Source organism: Hemiscyllium ocellatum, chromosome 8 (genome assembly GCF_020745735.1).
Source record: "Hemiscyllium ocellatum isolate sHemOce1 chromosome 8, sHemOce1.pat.X.cur, whole genome shotgun sequence".
NCBI lineage: Eukaryota > Metazoa > Chordata > Chondrichthyes > Orectolobiformes > Hemiscylliidae > Hemiscyllium > Hemiscyllium ocellatum.
Genome location: NC_083408.1, coordinates 54,461,486 through 54,485,491, shown reverse-complemented (window position 1 = coordinate 54,485,491; position 24,006 = coordinate 54,461,486). Strand labels below are relative to the sequence as shown.

The window sequence follows — 24,006 nt, the reverse complement described above, 5'->3', positions numbered from 1 at the left end:
TTTGGAAAATGAATCTTGTTTTCAGAAGTGTATTTCTATCACCACGGAAACCTCTTTTGGGCTGCCACATCAGAGAAAACCCAACAGCTGCTTTTGTTTCCAGTGTAAAGCTTCTGCTTCATCTAAGCTCTTTCCTTTGAAAGAGTCTAGACCGCAATGTTGTTTATATATCTGCACCTGTCGTTCGAAAAAGCTGATAATTTTTATTCTTGTAGTATTCTAGGTATTAAAATGCTGGACTGAAATAGGACATAATATCATGACTAATACAAATAAAGTCACTCTGTAGACATGGACACATTCTTGATAAAAGTGAGAATGTTAAAGAGACATGGCAGTGTGATAGATTACACTCTCAAGTAATTTATTAAGAGCTGTACTATGACTTTTCAAAAGTAATATTGCTTTCTAGCATCCATCCACATCAGCATTAAAATCTTCTTTACCTTGTAACATTAAAGCTTTGTCTTTTTCATCGACTCTTATAAATGGCTTTGGGGTTTGAAAGAAAACGTGTCAGAGGGAGTTATGTCTTAACTGTTGCTGGGATTATTCCCAGTCACATGGCCACTCTCTGCCACAAGTAGAGCACAAAAAGGTGACAAAGGCAGTGATTTCCTGTCAGCAAAGAGCAGAACAGGGCTGTCTAGAAGTGATGCAAATGAGGGAAACTTTCACCATGGTTTGTTTGATTCACTCAGGGTCAAAGCATGCCGAGCAGAGAGTGAGACACATGAGAGCAGGAAGAAACCCAAAGGAAATAGAACTAGTCTCTCAAGGAAATATAGCATGCTGTTCAGAAACTCCACTCCAGTGTCTTCTTTATATCCATTATATCCATTAGCTAAATAGAGCTGCACAAATACAATCCAGTAAAAAAAATTGTTTTAACTGGAAAAAGTGTTATCAAATATTGCTTGAAGTTACTGTCCATGAAATCAATATTAGATGGAACTAGTTTCACTCTTATGATCCGGTAAAGCCTGTTTATTCGAACTCATTTTAATGAAATAGATGTAATTTCTTATGCAATTTGTACTTTGGAAGATTGCTCCACAGTTGGATAACCCAGTTACTGCTTTGTAATTCAGTGCCTGATTTCTAAAAAGATACAGTAGTCGTCTTTCTTCTCTTTCCATTGAAAACATTTGTTCTGCTTTGAAATGCTATTGCAGATTACACACCGATACAAAACTTCAAAATCAGTGCAGCAAATTCAGAAAAATACCATTATGCAGGCACCGTCACAACTCCAGAAGGGTAGTGAATGAACAGAAATAGTATCAAACTGATTTGCTGAAGCAACATATTGGTTTGAACAAAATATAATTAGCATCAAATAATTGATCACAGCTATCATACCAGAATTTCATAAAATCAGCCTTCAATGAATAACTACATTAAGTTTGAGAGATGAGATACTCTAAACTTTAGCTCTAGATTTGACTGTGAAAAGCTAAAGGCAAGGTGATTGGAAGATTAAAAAAAATTGAAAATTTGCTCCAGAACTTAACAATTAAAAATATATTTTGTTTCTGCATCAAAAGAACAATGCTAAGCTTGTAATTAGAGTAAAAAGTGAGGTCTGCAGATGCTGGAGATCAGAGCTGAAAATGTGTTGCTGGTTAAAGCACAGCAGGTTAAGCAGCATCCCAGGAACAGGAAATTCGACGTTTCGGGCCAGAGCCCTTCATCAGGAATGAGGCGCGGTAGTAGTTTGGCGCACCGACCTTTATACCACTGAGGCCAAACGCCAGCTCGCGGACGCCTCCTCCTATTGCCCCCTTAACCATGACCCCACCTCCCGCCACAAAACCATCATCTCCCAGACCATCCATAACCTCATCACCTCAGGGGATCTCCCATCCACCGCCTCCAACCTCATAGTCCCACAACCCCGCACCGCCCGTTTCTACCTCCTGCCCAAAATCCACAAACCTGACTGCCCCGGCCGACCCATTGTCTCTGCCTGCTCCTGCCCCACCGAACTCATCTCTGCGTACCTCGACACGGTTCTGTCCCCTTTAGTCCAAGAACTCCCCACCTACGTTCGGGACACCACCCACGCCCTCCATCTCCTCCATGATTTTCGTTTCCCCGGTCCCCAACGCCTTATCTTCACGATGGACATCCAGTCCCTGTACACCTCCATCCCCCATCACGAAGGACTCAAAGCCCTCCGCTTCTTCCTTTCCCGCCGCACCAACCACCTCATTCCTGATGAAGGGCTCTGGCCCGAAACGTCGAATTTCCTGTTCCTGGGATGCTGCCTAACCTGCTATGCTTTAACCAGCAACACATTTTCAGCTAAGCTTGTAATTATCTCATTCTGATATGAACGCAATCGTTTGTATTTCTCAGAGACTTTTAAACATTGGGTTATCACATTACCCAGCTTCAAAACTGAAGAAGTAGAAAAGATCATAAGACATAGCAGAAGTAGGCCATTCAGACTACTAAAGCTGATTTAATCATCTTCAACTCCACTTTTCAGCCTTTTTCCAATTACTCTTCATTCCTTTTATTAAAATTCCATCTGAATCTTGAACACATTAAATGACTCAGCCTCTATAGCCCTATAGAGAAAAGAATTCTACCGATTCACCTTTTGGTCTCTGTTTTGTATGGACGACCCATTATTCTGAGATTATGTACTCTGGTCCTAGACTCTCCCACAAGGGAAAACAACATTTGTACATCTAGCCTGTTAAGTCCCCCAAGAATCTTATATGTTTCAATAATGTCATCTGTCATTTTCCTAAACTATAGAACCAACCTACTCAAAGTCTCTTCTTTAAACACTTGCTCCATACCTGGGATAAATGCTTCTCTGAACTGCCCCCAATTCCATTATATCAGAAATAACTGCACAAAGGCTGGTATCCTGTCACCAAGTCACCCTTTACTGTATTTGTATGTGCACAGTGCATGGGCTCTGAGCAGTCAGCTCAAAGCCAGTGCCTGGACTGAGGAAACCTTCTGAATCTCCTGTTTATATCTGTCAGCCAGGGCTCCCTGACGGGCCCAGATTAACAACCCTGATCAAGGATCTCCCTGCCAATGAGATCCAGCTGGCCATAGTTCCAATCACTCTAATATCTTTAATAAAAATAGAAATTTCTGGAAAAAGCTCAGCAGGTCTGGCAGCATCTGTGGAGAGAAATCAGAGGTAACGTTTCGGGTCAAGTGACCCTTCCTTAGAACATTATAATATCTTTCTTAAGATAAGGGGACCAGATAAGGGGATCACATGATTCTAGATGTGATCTGACAAGTGTTTTGTATAGTTTTAGCAAGATTTCCCATCTTTATATGCCATTCCCTTTGAAATAATTGCTAACATTCTGTTCACCTTCCCTATTACCTGCTAAACTTGAATGTTAGCATTTTGTAATTTATGCACAATAAATTGCCCATATCCCTTTATATGTAGCTTTCTGCAGTGTTTCTCCATTTAAATAATGTTCAGCTCCTCTATTCTTCCTGCTAAAGTTCATAATCTTACATTTTTCCACATTATATTCCATTTGCCAAGTCTTTGGCCACCACTAACCTATTTATAATTCCTCTGTGGGCTCTTTATTTTATTCTTACCTCTTGCATTCCTTTCTAATTTTGCGTCATCCGCAAACTTAGCTATAGTACATGAACTTTTCTCATTCAATTCATTAATATATATTTTAAATAATTGCAGCCTCAGCACTGATCACTGTGACTCTCCATTAGTGATGGATTGACATCTTGAAAATGCCTCTATTTCTCCCAACTCTTCTAAAGGTTACCCTCTATCCAGGGTAATATGCTACCCTCAACAACATGGTAGCCTAATGTACATTACCTGATCAAATGCCTTATAGAAAATAAGACATTTCTTCTCTACAGATACTATTAAACCTAATTAGTTTCTTCAGCATTTTCTGTTAAACCTTCATCTATCCTGCTTGTTACCTTTTCAAAGTATTTTAATATATTTGTCAAGAATGACTTCACCTTCATGAAGCCATGCTGACTCTATTTGAGTGTATTATATATTTCTAAATGCTTTGCTATTACATCTTTTATAACAGACTCCACATTTTCCCAAAAACAGTTGTTAACTTGATTTGTCGATAGTGTTAGTTATTTATTTGTCTCCTTCCCTTTTTGAATAAATGTGATACATTGATAGTTTTACAATACTATGGCATTTTTCCAAAACCTAAGGATTCTTTTAAGATTATTAGCAATGAATCCACTATCTCTGTAGCTACTTCCTTTAATATCCTGGGATGTATCACATCAAGGTCAGGGAACTTAAGGGTCTTTAGCCCCATCAATTTACCTCATATGCTTTCTCTAGTGCTGCTTATTTCCTCTCCCCATTTTTGATTATTTTGTATTTTTGGAATGCTATTAGCATCTTCTATTGTGAAGACTGTTGAAAAGTATTCATTCAAATCCTCTGTCATTCCCTGGCTCCCCATTATCGTTTTCCCAACCTCATTCTCAAAGGGGCCTATCTTTACTTTGGCCTCTCTGCAAAATGACTAAGGTGTAGTCATGTCTTGAATTCTGATGCTGATCTTGCAGCAGATGAAAAATTATTGAAAACAACAATTTGCATTTAAATTGCATCTTTAATGTAGTAAATTGTTCTAAGATGCTTTAGAGGAGAAAGCCCTCACAATCTTGATAATAAGCCATTATAATGGTATCTTGAGTGTGATGTCCTGGTAAACTATTATCCTATGAAGAATCAACATGATAAGGAACAGAGGGAAAAACAAATTTATTTTGAAACTTAATAATTAATATCTCTACATTATAAGACATTGGACAGAATTTTACAGATGGAAGGTTTTCCTGACGTGCCAAACTGAAGAGGCAACAGAAAATATACCTGCCTGATATCAGCTGGCCAACAGCCATTGAATGCTGTGAAGAATTTCTGCTCTCCATACACAAATAAATCCTACACCAGGAAGCAGCTAGCTAGTCTGATGGCACGGAGCCCTGTGGTTCCAATTGTGTCACCAAGAGCAGAGACCACTGTTGGGAACTGCAAGCATTTCCCAGATTCTTAAAACATATAGTTGAAGATGGAGGTTTTGTTGTGAGAGCACTGTGACAGAAACAGGAGAGGAAGTAAAGGGTATGGCCAGACCTTGGGATGAGTTTTCCCAATCTTGAGAGGGGACTATTCAGGAAAGTGCACCACAGCCCTATCCACATGAGGGTCAAGCAGACTGGTCTACTGGGCTTTCCCTCCAATCCCAGGACTTATGCCACAGAAAAATCAAGGCTGGGAAGGAAGCAGCCTATTAGTGGCCAATAGTTTACCACTTAAGGGCCTCAGTTGGAGTGAGCGCAGGGGAATCTCCCAGGGAACATTAAAGGGTCTCCCACCTGCAAACATGCCACTGGGTGACCATGACAATCTGGCCATTGAACCAAGTAATAAGTATTCTAAATTCAAAAATATATCCAGTTTACATTTTAGAATTTTTCCAACTTGCGTACTCAAAAGCTTTATAGGATTGTTTGCAACAAGACAGATGACATAAAGTCTTGATTCCTATTAACATGCGCGGAGTAACATTCTAATGTGAACAAGCAGCAGCAGCGCCAGATAGCTGACCATAGCCAATGCCATACATACAAGAAATATAATCAAACTTCAGTCAGTTGTGATGCATCTAAACATTGGACTCTCAAATCTCAGTATGCATTAACATTCATGCTGAGGTTTTCAAGTGGGGTAAAATTGGCAGCCCTTGTTATATCATTTGATTGGAGAAATCAAAAGAAATTCCTCTTTTTTTTTGCCAAAAACACACCTGTTGGTTAGATACAAAATGAATGGGAAATGTGCGCCAAGTTTTGTAGGTGTACTTGACTGAGAGATTTGAAAGAGATATGGCATAAGGGAACCCAGGCTTGCCAGGAAACAGACTGGAGTGATAGCTATCAAACTGAGTTTAGCAAATAAGAGCATAAAAGATAAATTGCCTGCTACAGTATTCATTTTCCAGTTAGCTCAGTAGGCTAGACAGATAGCTTTGCAATGCAGAGTGATGCCAATAGTGTGGGTTCAATTCCTGCACTGGCTGAGATTACCATGAATAATCTCCTTTTCAACCTCACCCTTGGTCTGGTAGGACTGTGGTAACTTTACCCTCTTATCCAGCAATATACTTCAAGAATTGTTTTTATGTGGCTATCAGCGAGGGACAGGACAAAATAATATGCTCACAGCCACGGTTCTCAAATAGGAATTGATCACTGTGTAAGATGGTAACTCAGGTTCAAGATCAATGCTCCATTAAGGAATTTAAAATTAGGAAGCCAAGAATACAGGCATGGAAATCAAGAGGAAAAATAAACGGAATTAGCTTCAGAAAATTGATCACAGTTTTTGAGTCAATAAAATTTAATGCAAATGATCTGAATTTTCCCAGTTCTAGCCAGGAAAGATGACAATGGGCAGGGAGCAAAATTTCTTCACCCTGCCATGGCATATTTCCAGTGGTGGGAGCCTTAGCAATGTTCAACTATCCAATTAAGGTGACTGGGGAAGGTGTGCCACAGTGTGGAGAAGCTGGCAGATAAACTCTAGTCACCTCCCACGGTGTTCCTTGGAGACCCATTCTTCATGAGCTTTCCACGGTTCGTGGAAGGACCCCTGGCAGCAATAGCCACCAATATGTCAATGCCATCGCTGCTGCACCCCTACGCCCTGATTTCTGAGATGCATCTGCATGCCTGACAAATGCTTTGGCCCAACCAAACTCGTTACACTTCTATGGCACCTGACTATTGAGATATCCTCACCTTCAAGTTCAACCTTAACGTTTTCACCGTGGTGCTGATAGCCCTCTGATTGATCTGACAGTTCTCAGGAGTAAACTGCCATTATCAATTAGATGGTGGTCTTGCAGTGACAACTGCAGGCAAGGTGTTACTCCAGGGTCTCATGGACAGAGTGGCTTACCGCATTCCTCTCAGAGGAGGAAGATATTATAATTAGATATTTTACCAAAATCTTTGGATGCTGGACTGTACAAATTGTTGAAGTAACTAATGGTCAGGGCTTCAGTTATAGATTATATTCAAAAATAGATTTAATGTACATTTTCCCCAACCAAACTCGTTACATTCAACTCCACTATTCTGTACTGTAGACTAAATTGGCTGCTATTACATGTGAGAACTGAATAACTTTGACATCAAAACAAAAGAACAAGTAAACTTCAAACAAGCTGGAGCTAAGCAAATGGAAATCTGTAATGAAATCTAAGAACAACAGCAGCTAAATCATCAGCTGTAAGAGTAAGGCATGTTAATGTCTCAGATAAATCCCTGACCTGTTGTGCATTTCCAAAATTTCTGTCCAAGATAATTATGCTTCATTAGCATCAAGACCTGGATACAAATGCATACTTAGATTAGAGTATCTATATCTCTGGATGGTTAAAGATAACATCTTTAGCACAGATATGAGCACTTGATTTTCCATCTGCACCCTTAAATTCTCTTTCCATCTGATTACTCTTTTTCTTGACACTTAAGCAAGACAAGAATTTATGCAGTACACTTTTTACAAGGTCTGAAAAACTATTTAATATTATTTTACAGCCTTCTGCAGAATTCTACCAAGGAATATACTAACTTTAGTGAAATGCAAACTATTGACAAATACTTTTATTTATGTGGAAAATGAGTACGATATTTTATTTGTGTTAAGCCAGCTCTTTTCCTAGTTCAACTGTGCGCTGCTAGTGAAATTTTGCAATCAAAATTCATTCTTACATCGAGACTGCTCAGAATACAGTATATTTGAGAACTTAAAGCTGAGTGGTAACAGTATTGAGTACTTTAATACAATAGAAAACTTCAAAGATAAAGTAGCTGCAGCTGTCTAATCAAACTGCAGGAAATGAAGTCAGACTTCATAGAGCTACACAGCATCAGACAGTTATTGTGACTGTAACCTCAAGCAATTGACAATAATGTGGTTTCAACTATGGGAGAAACAAACAGTCAGAATCTGAACTAAATAAAGTGCTGAAACTGCAGAATCAGATGACAGAAACATTAAACACATACAGGGAATAAATCATTACAACTAATATCTAAACCAAAGCTATTCAAATACATCTGAAGGGAACTGGGTGCTCTTTAAAGACTGTCATCTAAAATCTGGTGAGGTAGTATAATAAAGGCTGACCAACACCTTGCCAAAATAAAATCCAGTCCATAACAGCACGGACAAAAATAAAATCAAAATAAATGAAGGCTTGAAACCTTGATGCCAGAGGGATTACTAACGGAGGCACCAAACTTAATAAAATGAAATTTCAAACTTGTCTTTGTCTGACACATCAAAGGTGATAGTAAACTTAGGGCAAACAATTCTGTACTATAAAACAAATTTGGTGAGAATGGATATGTTTCACAGAAACCGATAAATGGAGATTAGGCCTGGTATTCAATATGAACAAAGGAGTTTGGAATTGACAGTGATAATTGTGGGCTTTTGAGAGACATGGCTGCCAAAGTATATGAATTGTTCCTCCAATTCCAGACACTCTCCTTCAATATATCTGAGAAGTGTGATATTTTGCTGATCAGGGTACTGGTTGACATACGAGTTTTGTTTTGGCAACATTCGAAAACAGGCTGAGCTTGTTGCAAGAGGAACTGAAGAAATCCAGAGTAAATCTGGTTCAGCATGGGCAAATACACTGCAGTCATCTACAAACAGTAGATCATGTATATTTATGATGGTCAGTTTCGTTTTAGTCTCGAGCTGACGATGGTTTAAGAAGGGCAGTTGCCACTAAGGACAAAGAAAATGCTTCAACACACTCTGAAGCAACAATGAAATTAATGATAGAGGAGTGTGCTACCAATCATTCAAAATGGCAGCAACTTGTCCATAAACTTGCATCATGCTTTGAGCCATATTGTCTTTATGACAATTTGGAGTGAGAGCAGAAATGAAGAGAAAGCAAAACCCACATGCTAGATCCAACTACCTGCCCCATATGGGTCACGAATTGGTCTATTCAGTTATGTAAACAGCCATGACAGAAATTTACGATCTTGAGTTGACGTCAGCCTAAAATTTATGACAATTTACATCTCAGACAAGAGTAGTGACACAATGCCATTAAGATTACAATATTTCAAGAACAAAGAATAGTACACATAGGAACAGGCCTTTTCGCCCACAAAGTCTGTGCTGACACATGATGCTTTTCTAAACAAAAAATATTCTATTTAATGTTGTGAGTAGGTTACTTTGTAAAAATGAAATTATCATATGATTGTGCATCAAGTAAGATAAAAGAGCAATTTATGTACCGTCTGTTCTGCTATAACATGGTATTTGCATTCTCGTGTGACCTTGTGTCACAGAAAATCGTGTAATAGATATAACGGAGATGATGGAAAAATCAGGGTTGGGGCGAACAACCAAAAATATCAGTAAAAATCAAAACAAAATGTAGTTAACCTAACACAAACAATAGCACTGTCTAGGTAAATGTTAAAATCATATATTTTAATGAAATAATATAATAAATTTAACACTTTTAGGGGTTTCTGAGTTACAGTACTGTATTAAGACAAGGGCTGAGGGCCATGATCAGCATCAGCATTGCTTTCAACTGCAGTTCTGGGTGCAGGGTTATGAAGAAAGAAAATATTATTCCAGACATGGATGGTTGTGGTTCATTGCCCTAAGACAGTCTCTTGAAGGTTGGCTTAAAAAAGGCATCTTGTTCTTGTTGCTTTGCCATCTTTCTTCTTTCCTGAAGAAGATTAGACCTTATGCCATAAATTGATGTCCAGCTGCATTCTGCATTGTAGTCATTGTTGTCTTAGAGCTGCAGTTGCTTCTCAACTTCCCTCGGGATAGAAGACAAAAGAGAAGTGGAAAGTTCTTGTGGTGCTGCATCCTGAACTTCATCATCTTCATCACGAGCTTCAGCTCTCCCCCTCCCCTCCACTCCCCCACCCCCACCGCAGCACGTTGTTGTAGATCAGTCTCCACTTAGAGTCAAAGAGTCTTAGAGATGTACAGCACAGAAACAGACCCTTCCGTCCATCTCGTCCCAACCTAATCTAATCCCACCTGCCAGCACCCGGCCCATATCCCTCCAAACCCTTCCTATTCATATAACCATCCAGATGTCTTTTAAATATTGCAATTGTACTTGCCTGCACCACTTCCTCTGGCAGCTCATTCCATACACATATCACCCTTTGCAAGAAAATGTTGCCCAGGGGTCTCTTTTATATCTTTCCTCTCTCACCCTAAACCTATGCCCTCTCGTTCTGGACTCCCCACCCCAGGGAAAAGACTTGGTCTGTTTATCCTATCCATACCCCTCATGATTTTATAAACTTCTATAATGTCATCTCTCAGCCTCCGATACTCCAGGGAAAACAGCTCCAGCTTAATCAACCTCTCCCTATAACTCAAATCCTCCAATCCTGGTAACATCCTTATAAATCTTTTCTGAACCCTCTCACATTTCACAACATCCTTCCAATAGAAAGGAAACCAGAATTGCACACACTGTTCCAAAAGTGGCCTAACCATTGTCGTTTACAGCCGGAACATGACCTCCCAACTCCTATACTCAATATTCTGACCAGTAAAGGAAAGCATACCAAACGCCTTCTTCACTATCTTAACTAACTGCGACTCTACTTTCAAGGAGCTATGAATCTGCATTCCAAGGTCTCTTTGTTCAGAAATATTCCTAGGACTTTACCATTAAGTGTATAAGTCCTGCCGAGGTTTGCTTTCCCAAAAGGTAGCAACTCACATTTATCTAAATTAAACTCCACCTGCCACTGCTCAGTCAATTGGCCCATCTGATCAAGATCCTGGTGTAATCTCAGGTAACCTTCTTCACTATCCACTACACCTCCAATTTTGGTGTCAACTGCAAGCTTATTAACTAGGAGAAAATGAAGACTGTAGATGCTGGAATACCAGAGTTGAAAAATGTGGTGCTGGAAAAACACAGCAGACCAGGCAGCATCCGAGGAGCAGGAGAATCAACGTTTCAGGCATAAGCCCTTCCTGAAGAACCAGCACCACATTTTTCAAAACTTATTAACTGTACCTCTTATGCTCACATTCAAAACATTTATATAAATGGTGAAAAGTAGTGGACCCAGCACCAATCCTTATGGCACTCCACTGGTCACAGACCTTTAATCTGCAAAACAACCCTCCAGCACCACCCTCTTTCTTCTACCTTTGAGCCAGTTCTATATCCAAATGGCTAATTCTTCCTGTATTCCGTGAGATCTAACTTTGCTAACCAGTCTCCCATGGGGAACCTTATCAAATGCCTTACTGAAGTCCACATAGATCATGTCTACTGCTCTGCCCTCATCAATCCTCTTTGTTACTTCTTCAAAAATCTCAAGTTTGACAGACATGATTTCCGATGCACAAAACCATGTTGACTATCCCTAATCAGTCCTTGCCTTTCCAAATACATGTACATCCTCTCCCTCAGGATTCCCTCCAACAACATGCCCACCACCAATGTCAAGCTCACCGGTCTGTAGTTCCCTGGCTTGTCCTTACCACCTTTCTCAAATAGTGGCACCACGATAGTCAACCTCCAGCCTTCCGGCATCTCACCTGTGACTATCGATGATACAAATATCGCAACAAGGGGCCTAGCAATCACTTCCCCAGCTCTAGCACTTCCGCCTCTCTAATATGGACATTTTTCAAGATGTCACCATGTATTTCCCTACATTCTATATCTTCCATGTCCTTCTCCACAGTAAACACTGATGCAAAATACTTGTTTAGTATCTTCCCTTTTTCCTGTGGCTCCACACAAAGGCTGCCTCGCTGATCTTTAAGGGGCTCTATTCTCTCCCTAGCTACTCTTTTGTCCTTAATGTATTTGTAAAAACTCTTTGGATTCTCCTTAACTCTATTTGCCAAAGTTGTCTCTTGTCCTCTTTTTGCCCTCCTGATTTCTCTCTTGAGTATACTCCTGCTGCCTTTATACTCTTCCATGAATTCACTTGATCAATCCTGTCTATACCTGACATATGCTTCCTTCGTTTTCTGAACCAAAACATCAATTTCTCAAGTTGTCCAGCATTCCCTACACCTACCAGCCTTTTCTTTCACCCTGACAGGGATATACGGTCTCTGTACTCTCGTTATGTCATTTCTGAAGTCTTCCCATTTCCAGTCATCCCTTAATCTGGGAGCATCTGCCCCCAGTCAGCTTTTGAAAGTTCTTGTGTAATGCCATCAAAATTAGCCTTCCTCCAATTTAGAACATCAACTTTGAGATCTGGTCTATTCTTTTCCATCACTATTTTAAAACTAATAGAATTATGGTCGCTGGCCCCAAAGTGCTCCCCACTGACACCTCAGTCACCTGCCCTGCCTTATTTCCCAAGAATAGGTCAAACTTTGTACCTTCTCTAGTAGATACATCCACATACAAATTCCGTTCCATCTAAACCCTTAACAATATTGCAGTCCCAGTCTACATTTGGAAAGTTAAAATCCCCTACCATAATCATCCTATTATGCTTACAGAGAACTGAAATCTCCTTACATTATTTGGTTCTTAATTTCCCGCTGACTATTAGGAGGTTTATAATACCATCCCAGTAAGGTGATCATCCCTTTCTTATTTCTCGATTCCTCCCAAATAACTTCACCGGATATATTTCCAGAAAGTCCTCCCTCAGCACATCTGTAATGCTATCCCTTATCAAAAATGTCACTCCCCTTCTCTCTTGCCATTCATTCTGTCCTTCCTGTAGCATTTGTATTCTGAAACTACCAGTCCTGTCCATCCCCGAGCCACATTTCTGTAATCTTCAAATCCAACTTGCTTTGCAAGAGCGACACAATGTTCTTTATTGCTAGAAACTCCTTCGATGGTTCAACACCTTTAAAATCATGAAGAAGATCTGGAAGAAGCTTCTGCCCAACTGCATGCAAGCAGTCCTTATTGACATCACCCCTGGCCTCCATAATGATTTCAAAAGCGTTTTTAATGTTCAAGCTCTTCTAAACTTAAGAGCACTGTCCTCATTATCCCTCTCAGTAGCTGCAATCAGCTTCCTGAATGTGTGCATTTAAAAGCTGTTTTGCACCCTAGTCCATGGGTTAAATGAGGGAGGTTGTGTTTGGAGGTAGAAGGATCACTTTGATATTTTCAGAAAGCTCACCAACAGTGGGAGGATGGCTTGGTGCATTGTCCAGAATGAGGAGAATCTTGAAATCCAAAGCTTTTCTCCAGCAATAATTTCTCAAAACGTCCTCAAAATCATCAACAATAAGTTCACAAAAAATTTACCCCGTCATCCAACCTCTTTTGCTTGACCTCAAGTAAATAACTCGAGTGGACTTAAGGTAACCAGGAATGGAATCATGTAATAGCTAATGGGACTTCGCATTTTTAAAAAATTGTTCCCCAATTCACCAATCATGTTACAGCCAAATTACATTGACAAAATGCGTGTTATAGGAGAACAACTTGTGCACCAAGAAAATTCAATGCATTTGAAATATATATATATTTATTTATTGACAAAAATCTATTCATGTCCATCTTTAAAGGGCTCACAGTGCTTAACTAACTAACTATACAAAATTAATTCAAAGGTTTGCTTATAAGTGAATAGCTTTAGGATCTTTTTCAATAAAAGAAAAGAACTTTTGTTTCTTTTTAATAAATACATTCATGAAGAAATCCATCTGTTACTGCATTATTTTATTATGAACATGGATGTTGCTTCAGCTGCAATTGAAATGACAGCCTCAGAAGATGTTAAATGACAATACCTCTCACCAACCAATCATATTGTATTATTTTGATAAACAAATAAACACTGTACACATAGATATGAGGTGACATCAGAATGACATATCCTTGAGGGAGGTAAAATCGAGATTGAAACTTTGTCAAGGGATTCTCCTGCTTATCCTCCAACAGTATTCCTATGATGTATTTTCAGTTAAAATGTTGACCTTCATGGATTTGTACAGATAGGAATGTAGCCATGAGAAGATGACAGGAGTTTTTAACTTCTGAGCCTGGTGAAAGGCCTATAGAGAATTCTTGATACAAAGTGATAGCATTATTTAAGTTCTGTGATAATCTCTTAAGGCCCAAGTTTACTTAATTCAGTAGAAAAATTCAATATCAAGATGTTATTGCCAAGTCAAGTGCAAGCGTTCCAATGAATTGCACCTGTAGAATCATGATTTAAATCACACAATACAATCCAAGGGTGAACAAGATGGTTGCTGGACAACCTGCTCTTGAAGCACAACTTTGTTGAGCATGCATTCATGTACAAAATATAAAATTGAACTTAAAACTAAATGTAATCTTTCTTATTTTGCCTGTAGTCCGTTAAGAGAATGTCTAAAGAAAATTCACTGCAGTATGTCAAAAACTTTAACTTGCCTTACCAAAATCTTCATCTAGAGCATACATTACTGGTGGAATAAATTTGCTTACATTCTTAAAAAAAAGGGAATAAATCCTTTTATAACTGTAATTAACATAAACAAGATCTAAACAAGAGAGACTGGATGGATAAGTTTCAGTGAAAGTGAGGAACAAGCCTATGAGCAGATAACAGAAAATTGATTCCCTTCTGGGCAAGCCCTCTATGCTAAAGGATGCTCTGAAGTCCAAAGAAATTACTTCTTTCAGTAGTCTGTATTTGCCTCTCTGCCCACTGCCAATTAACAGCAAACCAGTTTCATCCAGGTAAAGGAAAGACCCCAAATGTGGTGCATTCAAATGAAAATCAAAGAATACACAAACCCCCTTTGTGCTTGCTGCTCTGCTTAAAAATTCTCTTTTCATGTATATAGTTATATCTCTGGGGGAGCATGTCTGTGTGATTTTCTCTCACAGCTACCTTTGGTTCTATCCAAGTGCTGTTTCTACAAGTAATGTTTTTTTTTCCTCGTGGTTTCTCAAAAATACAAAATCTGATTACTCTTTATCTATCACATTGTACAACAGCCACACATTAGTGGCATTCACCTCCTTCTGGCAATGAGAAAGACAATGCTCCCAGATGCTTCCCTTACTGGAACTGATAATGCGCAGACCTTAAGACATTTCTCCTGGTGCTACTCTTAAAGATGATAGTAACTTGTGATGAAGCCACTAAGATAAGAGATCGGCTTCTGTTTGACCTTGAATTTCCATTCCATGTGTAAAAATGAAAAATTACTAATAGAGCCAGAGGGTGGTTGTTTCTTGTCATTATCCTGTTGTCAATTCTGATGGTGGTTATTAATTTTTTTTCCTTTACGATTCACAATCTGCTCTTCGAAATGTGCCATATGTTCAAAGCAATTCAGGGATGACAACTGTCAGAATTACAACAATAAAAAATAGCCTAAACGAGGCAGATTTACTGCTTTGGAGTTTCTGCTGAAAATAACCCCTGAAATGCTCTAACACATTACCCTCTTCTGTAAAATGCTATCATGTCGACAGTATAAGCTTTGAGATTTTGTGTCAATAAAAGGGTAAAGTAATATCACACAAAATAGAGTACTTAATAGGCTATGTAACAAAAAATGCGAAAATATATATTTCCCATTTATTATTTGAAGGAATTCAAGACAATATTAGAGTCTAATATATTGTTTTAATTGTGTGCAAAATAACAAAGCAATAAAGGCTGTTTTGTCTGTGATTAATAAAAATTCATTGAAAACCAACTAGTATCAGTGTAGTGATAAAACAGACTCCTGGAAAATTCTGCTCGTGGAGTTTCTGAAGGACAGACTAATCATTTGAAACCTCAAATCGAAGCACAGACTGGAAAGTAGAGCCCCCATTTTCATTGACTATTCATTTTGTTTCAGTCTATTTATTAATCCTGTCTCTTTTATTTCTACTCATCTATGGGAAGAATTCTTCATTCCTTTATAAAATTAAACCTAATAGAATGTGATAAAGGGAACAGTTTGGCAATTATGATGTCTGCACTCTTTGCTGGCAAGCAGGAGATGGAAATGAATTTGGGGACAGGGAAGGGAATTCTAATAGGCACCATGATATATACAATGAACGCCAAGATGTCCTCTGAGAGAAAGACTTGTCAGGCTAATCAGATTTTCCATATCCACGTAAAGACAGTAACATAGGCTCTAACCTTGTAAAGATGCTGCTGCTGCTCTTCTGACATCATCAGGTCATGGCTGTCTATCACTATGGATTCCATGTCAATCAGCCAATCCCAGAGCTCCTGGTACTCCGATTCAAAGTCCAGAAGGCTGGAAAGAAGAATTAAAAATGCATTATGTATTACATAAATAAAATATATATTCCTGAATCAATGTTGACTGGAAAATTTAATTGCTTGTTATAGAGAAAATTAAAACTTGAAGCTAGCCAGCAAGATTTCATTAAACTCCAATGCAGGTAGATAGCACAGTATGAGAAATAAAATAAAGTAATAATGTATCAGGGAGACCAAAACAAGCATTAATATAATTCAGTGTTAACCAAGATAAACCCATAAACATTATTTTTTGTCACTTCATCCATGTGTATCAACGATATATGATAAACCATATTATGGAAATGATCACTGAATTTGATTCATTGCCTCAGTATTGGTTTAAAAGTCCCAATTCAATTCAGCATTTTCATCAGAATATCAACTGCATAGATGTATATCAATAAACAAGAGGGTCAACAGCACAGAAGGCAAGCCTACAGCCAAAGGTTTTCTGAGAAGATGAAAGTATATCAGACATACATTTTAGTTGGGCATGAGTGAGTATGCCAAACCACTCACAAGAGCTGGATGGAGCACTCGACAGGTGCTCCCCATAGACATGCTTGATGCAAAAGTGAGGCCATAAAGTCAAAGTGAGGAATTCTCAAAAAGACAGTAATCATTAAAATTCAAAGGAAGATTGTAAGGTTTGCATTAAATAAATCATTAGATTGAGGGGCTTAAAAGGATTAAAGCCATGTTCAGTTCAAAGCACATTGCCTGAGTTAACCGAACTCTCTGGTTTACAACTCAGCTCCAACACCCTGATGAAGTAAGCAGTGGTAATTGTGAAAGATTCACACATCAACAAACCAACGTACAGTTCTCAAGATTTACTTAAATCTGACACTCATGTGCATCCACAGGACTGTATGCTGACCAATCCATAACAAAAATTACCATTAAAGTCTTCTCAATAAGGAGTTCAATGCCAGTAAATGGAAAGAGAGCTAGTCTTCATCAGAAAACAAAATCTGTAATATATGAAACGTATTCATAATTTGATATAATGAACACATGACTTAAATGTTGCAGCAAACATAGATGTTCCACTCGGCAATTCTTAATAAAAGAGTTGTTTCTGTTACAAGTTTAATGATCTGTTCAATGGGCAACAGCATGAATTCTCTGGGATTTCATATGTTAATAAAAATCCAAGGTAATTCAAAACATGAATTTCACACAATTTTGACTTTGGTTTCAACCTGAGTAAACAAAAGCAGCACATTGGATTGATGGAGACATTTGAAATATGCTTCAAATATAGAGTACAATTTCTCCTAAAGCTCCTGAATGTAATGTTGAACCCTTCAAAGTATATTGTCACTATCTTCCCCTTGAAACAGTGTCCCATACATGTAGCATAACTGCGCATGGATCAAAATAAATAGCAAGTACTCATTAACATTTTCATATTACAGATTTGGATTTCAAATTCAATTTATTTTATGTATCCCTAGCTTATAATCTGACAATTCACAAATGATTTATATTTATAAATTGAGTTAAATGATTTTTCAAAAAAATATTAATGGTACTGCAATAAAAAAAATGACATCAAGTTGCAAGAAATATCTTTTGATATTATTTTTACAATACATCAGTGCTAAATCAATTTCGAGACTTCATGAATTATCTCCAGTCCTACATGATATATCTTCCTTAAGCTTTAACAGCACTTTCAAAGTTAAGTACAAGCTTTACCCTCTTCATTTTTTGACATAGCTGATAAAGACCAAGACTGAATGAGACTCACAGCCTATGTGCCATCTCCAATCCAATTGAGTTAACTGTGTTGATTTGTAAGGGAGCATTAGTTCTGATGCCACTGTGATAGCAAAGGGTCCATTACCAGGGTTCCCTCTTTTGACTGTGTGAACTCTACAGCAGAATAGCTCCTTGTTATCTTTATAAGCAAAGAAACATGAAGAAAGGCAAAGTACTGAAGGGTGAATTCAATCCCTTTCCTTGATAATTCCCAATTTAAACACCAAGTTAACTGTCAAGTTAAGGGTACTCCTCCACAATGGCAGAAAGAACATTTAAGTCATCATGACCAATCTTTACATGCATTCTCGTGATTAGATTACAAGTGATACAATCAGATGCTTGGAAGCTCATTGAATTACTCCCCAGCTGAGCATCAAAGAGTAACTAAGGACTAAATTAATCAACCTTTATTGGTATGCAATGCTTGCACAGCTTATCATCATCAGTCATCTAATGCCAGACCTCCTGTAATAAAGCTGTATTCCTCTTTAAGGCAGAGGCTTGGACCTGGTGTTGTGTTTCAGACTGTCTATATTTGCTCTTTCATTTGCTTGTTATGTAGTGCAGTTTATAATGGCTTCAGGTTGAGAATGCTGATGCCTAATTCAAGGTCTAGTTTGTGTGTTTTAATTTTTTTTGGGGGGGAGCTATTCCTCAAGCTCAGAAAGCCCTTTGGAATGGCACAGTAGGAAGAAATTAAAAATCACACAACACCAGGTTATAGTCCAACACATTTATTTGAAAGTATTAGCTTTCAGAGCGTTGCTCCTTCATTAGGTAGCTGTGGAACAGGATCATAAGATACAGAATTTATGGAAAAAGATTATAGTGTCACACAACTGAAATGATATATTGAACAATATATCACTGTATCAATATATATTGTTTGTTCAATATATCATTTCAGTTGCATGACACTGTAATCTTTTCATATAAATTCTGTGTCTTATGATTCTGTTCCACAGCTACATGATGAAGGAGCAGTGGTCCGAAAGCTAGTATTTCCAAATAAACCTGTTGGACTATAATTTAGTGTTGTGTGATTTTTAACTTTGTCCAACCCAGTCCAACACCAGCTCCTCCACACCATAGAAAAAGTAATGCAGAGGTAGTTGAAAAAAGAAATACTCGTAAATATACACATGTACAGACTGTAAAACCCCCTTTTGAGAAGAAATTTATTGTTCCAACGAATGTCATTTGAAGTCTAGTTTGCAATGGATGAATGCTCCTTTTCTACCTCCCCACTGAACCATTGCCATCTTCAGAAGACCTCTTCTAAAATGCCCTCAATGAAAATCATACTCTTTGAAGCCTGTCAGAAAGCTATCTCTTAGTTGCTTTTCTATTTGTGCAGTGTTATCCTGCATGTTTTCCTCTTCCAATTATTCCCTTTAAGCATCTGATACTGGGATACAGATGGAAATGTCCATAGAAAACTCCCATGGAAAGGACGTCAAAATAGAAATTCAAAGTTTGTATAAATAGAAAGAAATAATTTGCATTTATATAGTGTCTTTCATGATTCATTCCCCCCCAAAGGCCTTTATAACTGGAAAAGTATGTTTCAAATGAAGATATTCTTGTTACGTAGGGAAACAGATGCGCCTAATTCTGAGCTGTACTCTGCTAAATTATCACCTCAGATTATGAGCACAAAATTTCTTGAATATGCTTGAATGCATAACTTTTTCATGATTAGGAAGGAAAAGACTTTCTGTCTGAAACTGTCGTAGAATCATTTCTTATCAGAGTAGCTGAAAAGAACTTTCCTTAACGGCTTCAGTCAGATCTGATACTTCATAGAAAGTTTAAGAAAATTCAAATCCAACAAACTTGGTCATTTCATTGCTTGAATGTATTATGTCCCATATATACTCGTGTATAGGTTGAATTTTGAAGATGGTTTTCTAAAGCTGAAATTCGGGGTTTAACTATTACACGGACATAAGTTTTGAGGGGCTGAAGCGCATGCTGCTGTAGCAAAAGTCATTTTGGTCACATAACTAATCCTGGGTAAAGAAGAAAAGCACAATGAATTATGGTGAAGGTAATTATTGGATAAAAGTAAGAGACTGGTATGAAAATGTAACATGTCGAAGATTCATTGAAATCCTGCAAAGTCACACTGTTCAACAACATCATGGCCTGGTATAATGACTCACTTAAAATGAAACATTTATTAAGTTCTGAATGTGTAAACGTCTTGAACTTTCCTGCCAAATTCTTCCATTTTCCTCCCATGAACCTCAGCAATGTTATGTTATGAACCTCAGCAATATTAACACATTTGTCAAAGAACTAAAGATATATTTAGCTAATATTTAGATATAATGGCACAATTAAAATGATTAACTTTTTGGCGATATTAACTTTTAGATGTTTGTGAACAAAGTGTGACAAGTACCAATAGACTTAGTACTGGTCTGAATGAATGAATCAATCAAAATGTGCTGTAGTAAATCAAGTGCGGTAGAGTTATGAATGAATGAATTGAGATGTGATATAATAAATTCAGAGCGATGAATAGAGTTACTGGTATGAATGAATAAATACAAAATAATGCGATATAGTAGGGTCGACTCGTACACGAGATATCTGGAAACTACGAGACTTTTGGCCAAAAGTAAGCAGTCAACGTCAACATGAGATCGATTTATACATGAGTATATACAGGATGTGGTTAACTTACCTGTCTGTTCTTTAGATTACCAAGTCAGGTGCAATGCTAATATAAAAGTGTGAACTCAAAGACAACAGCTTTTGCTTTGATTACTGTAAATGTGCACCACTTAGTGGATGAGCACATTTTGTTCCAGTACCACGTCTCACTGGAATTTAGTCCACTTGATAGGTTTCACTGGCATTTCTGACTTACAATCAGCAATGTGCCCCCTACACAAAATTACATTATCTTAAGTGTCAGTTGGTCACTGGTAGCTGTCTAGCCTCTGAGGTAGAGGATAGGTAATTTAAAACTCATTCCAAACACCTGTACACAAAATCTAAACTGATGCTCCAATGGAACACTGAGGTAAAAGTTAAGCCATTGTTCTGTTTGTCTTTGGCTGAGCAGAAAAGATCCTATGGTGTTCTTTGACGATGATTAAACCAATAAATATTCTTCAACCAACATCACTGATTTAGAGTTTCTGGTCATGATCATATTGCACTTGGAACTTACTCTATGTAAAATTTTTTTCTGATTTCCTACATTTCAACAGTGACTACAATGATATTGAATCATAAAGCACTGTAAGATATCCTGAAATAATGAAAGGCACTACATAAATATAATTCTTCCTTGCTTGCAGCACTTTTGCTCCCAATTTGGGGATTCTTTTCATAAATCAAATCAGATATAAATGTGCAAAACTACAAAATAGTGAAATAAGGAGAACAAACAAAATTGCTCCAACTGTTATGTATAGTGTAAGCATAATCATGCCCTTTTTGATGGACTGATGCTGTTTGCAATGTGTAGAGACCAGTGCAATTCTTTCCTCATCAGGAAGCATGCTGTTTTTGCAATGCATAGGAGTTCTTTATAATTCCAATCTCTAATGGAACTATGTTAAGATACAAGAAAGCCCCTCAGAAATCCCTGTAATGTGATTGGCCTAAATGTGTTGATGTATTTTCAATAACACTGGCGTCTTATTAGTCTTTCTCCTGTTGTTTACACACCCTGAGATATAAGACATCAAGATGGAGTAAATTGTAACACTCAAAGCAAAACAGCAGTTATTTTAGAGTTTCCAAAACATGTGCAATGATGGAATATTTTACTAAAAGCAAATAAACAGAATGTCTGAAGAGGTGAAGATTCTAATATTAAACTCAATAAAGTCCTTTGTCCATCATGGGTTCGAGTGGCAGGGGGCTATGAAAAATGGCACTTAAGACCTAGCTTTAAGTTGGCATTTTATCATCTACTTTAACATCTTGAGTAGGCTTACTTAATTTACTAAGGCCTGATATGGGCTTACAGCAGAATTGCGCAGTATCTTTAATTAATAAAGAATAATATATATTACTATGTACTGAATAATGGTTTGTAATGCAGTTCATGAATTAATTAATCCTGGCAATTATAGATTAAATAAAAATTAATGTTACAATAAATCCCATACCTGTAAGTATCTACCCGATTGACTTTTGACATTGCAGCAAATTCTTGTTTTCTATTGTTGTGAGTCGTGTACTGCTCGCTATAAAGCTTCAGTGACATCTGTTCCACAGCATCTCTCCTGGTCTCTAAGTTGATAAGCTGTATTTCTCCCTAGAAACAGAGGTGTATGTAACTAATAAATATAAATAACTCAGCATTCATCAACAGCTCAGAATATTCTCTGAATCCTAAACTCCAATGCAGGGATTTCAGATATTATCCTTTGAGAATCCTGAGAGTATATGAGCAATGCATCACTAAAATGGCATACTTAGGTTTTAGACAAAATGAGTAATGTATTCTCACTCCCTTGTGTATAATTCAACTGTATAATTTTACAGAAGCCAAGCTCACATTTAGCAAGATTCAAATGAAATGCAGTACTCAGTGGGTTAACAATTAAGGTTGCTTACAATTTCTTGTCTCCAAGGCAAGTCAAGGCAAAGTGTGGGAGTGATTTTACAATGTCAGGATTTAGTTCAGTCGGCTGATATTACAATAGTATTCATTCAACTTTGTCACCAGAGTTTCAAGAGCTTAGATCACTTAATTCTAGCAGCCCTGCTATGTTGCATAGTCCTGATTGTCACAATTTATTCACAGAAGTAATTTGCAAGCATCACCTTATAGTTTAGGACAGATTTTTTTCAGGTAATCCCACACCACTTTCACAATCATTAATATTTTACTTACAATGTTTTCCATTCTATTTCAATTCCGCATTTTTTAAATCTGGCTTCAGACTATAATCTTTCCCCAGTAGCATTCATTGGCATTCTCATTTCAGATGAACTATGTTACATAGACTCTGTTCATGACACAACTAATTTACCTATATCCTAGATATTGCTACCATACCTTTCAACATGAATGCAAAACAAACCAGAGTTTTAAAAAAATCCAATTGCAACCTTTCAAAGAATCTCAGTTGTGTTTTATTTGCACTATGAAAATGCTGCTGTTAGAATTTCTACAATAATCTTGCTTTCAATCTCAGTTTCTTGTGTCACTTTTGTGATTGAATGTTTTTTGTTGACTCACTCCCCTTGCTGAACATTTTTCCCATAACAGGAGCAGTGGGCAGATAGACCATCTCCAATCCTTTCTCAGTTAATAATCTGCCACAGTTTAAACGAGCGTAGAAATGTTGCCGCTGTATGAGACACTGGCTGTCTTCAATTCACCCATTAATCTCAATGGAAGCAAGCGCCTTTTCTCAATGATTTGGGTGCGTCATCAAACTGTGAATTACAATATGATGAATTGCAATTTAGTTTTCCAATTTGTGATGTGCAAATACAGTTGCAAGTTGTCCCATTCAACCATGTGCATTGTCTCCTCAGCTGAATGATTCCCCTTCACCTCCATGTTGGAAATTTGTGGGATCTAGGCTCAGTCCAACATATGTACGTAAACTAAGCTGACAATTGAGTGCAATACAGAGGCATTGCTGGAGTGTCAGAGGTGCTAAAATGCCAAAGGCCCATTCTGCCTGTACAGGAGAATGTTAAGAATCCTGGAATCCTCATCAACTTTGCACAAATAGACTACTTGTTTGTCTACACTTCAAAAATAAGTAATGTAGAAGTAATAAGGACATTTTGAAAACATATTAAGTTGCAAAATTTGGCAGGTATTCACTATTATTATATGATGTGCTTTAAACATATTATTTTATGAGGCTATCCCTGTTTGACATACATGTGATTTGCCCAAATGTACCAACTCATTATAGGATTTCACTGTTCAAATTGGTA

At 37.7% G+C, this 24,006-nt stretch overlaps 1 protein-coding gene across 1 annotated transcript in view; it reads right to left on the bottom strand.

Annotated features, from left to right (window-relative positions):
* akap6 (A kinase (PRKA) anchor protein 6) overlaps window positions 1–24,006 on the bottom strand; it is a 375,831-nt gene that overhangs the window by 92,239 nt on the left and 259,586 nt on the right. The window contains exons 8-9 of the mRNA XM_060828958.1: window positions 22,212–22,360; window positions 16,180–16,300 (exon numbers count right to left, since the gene is read on the bottom strand). Of these exons, the coding sequence (XP_060684941.1) occupies window positions 16,180–16,300; window positions 22,212–22,360 (270 nt within the window). The remainder of the gene's footprint in view (window positions 1–16,179; window positions 16,301–22,211; window positions 22,361–24,006) is intronic.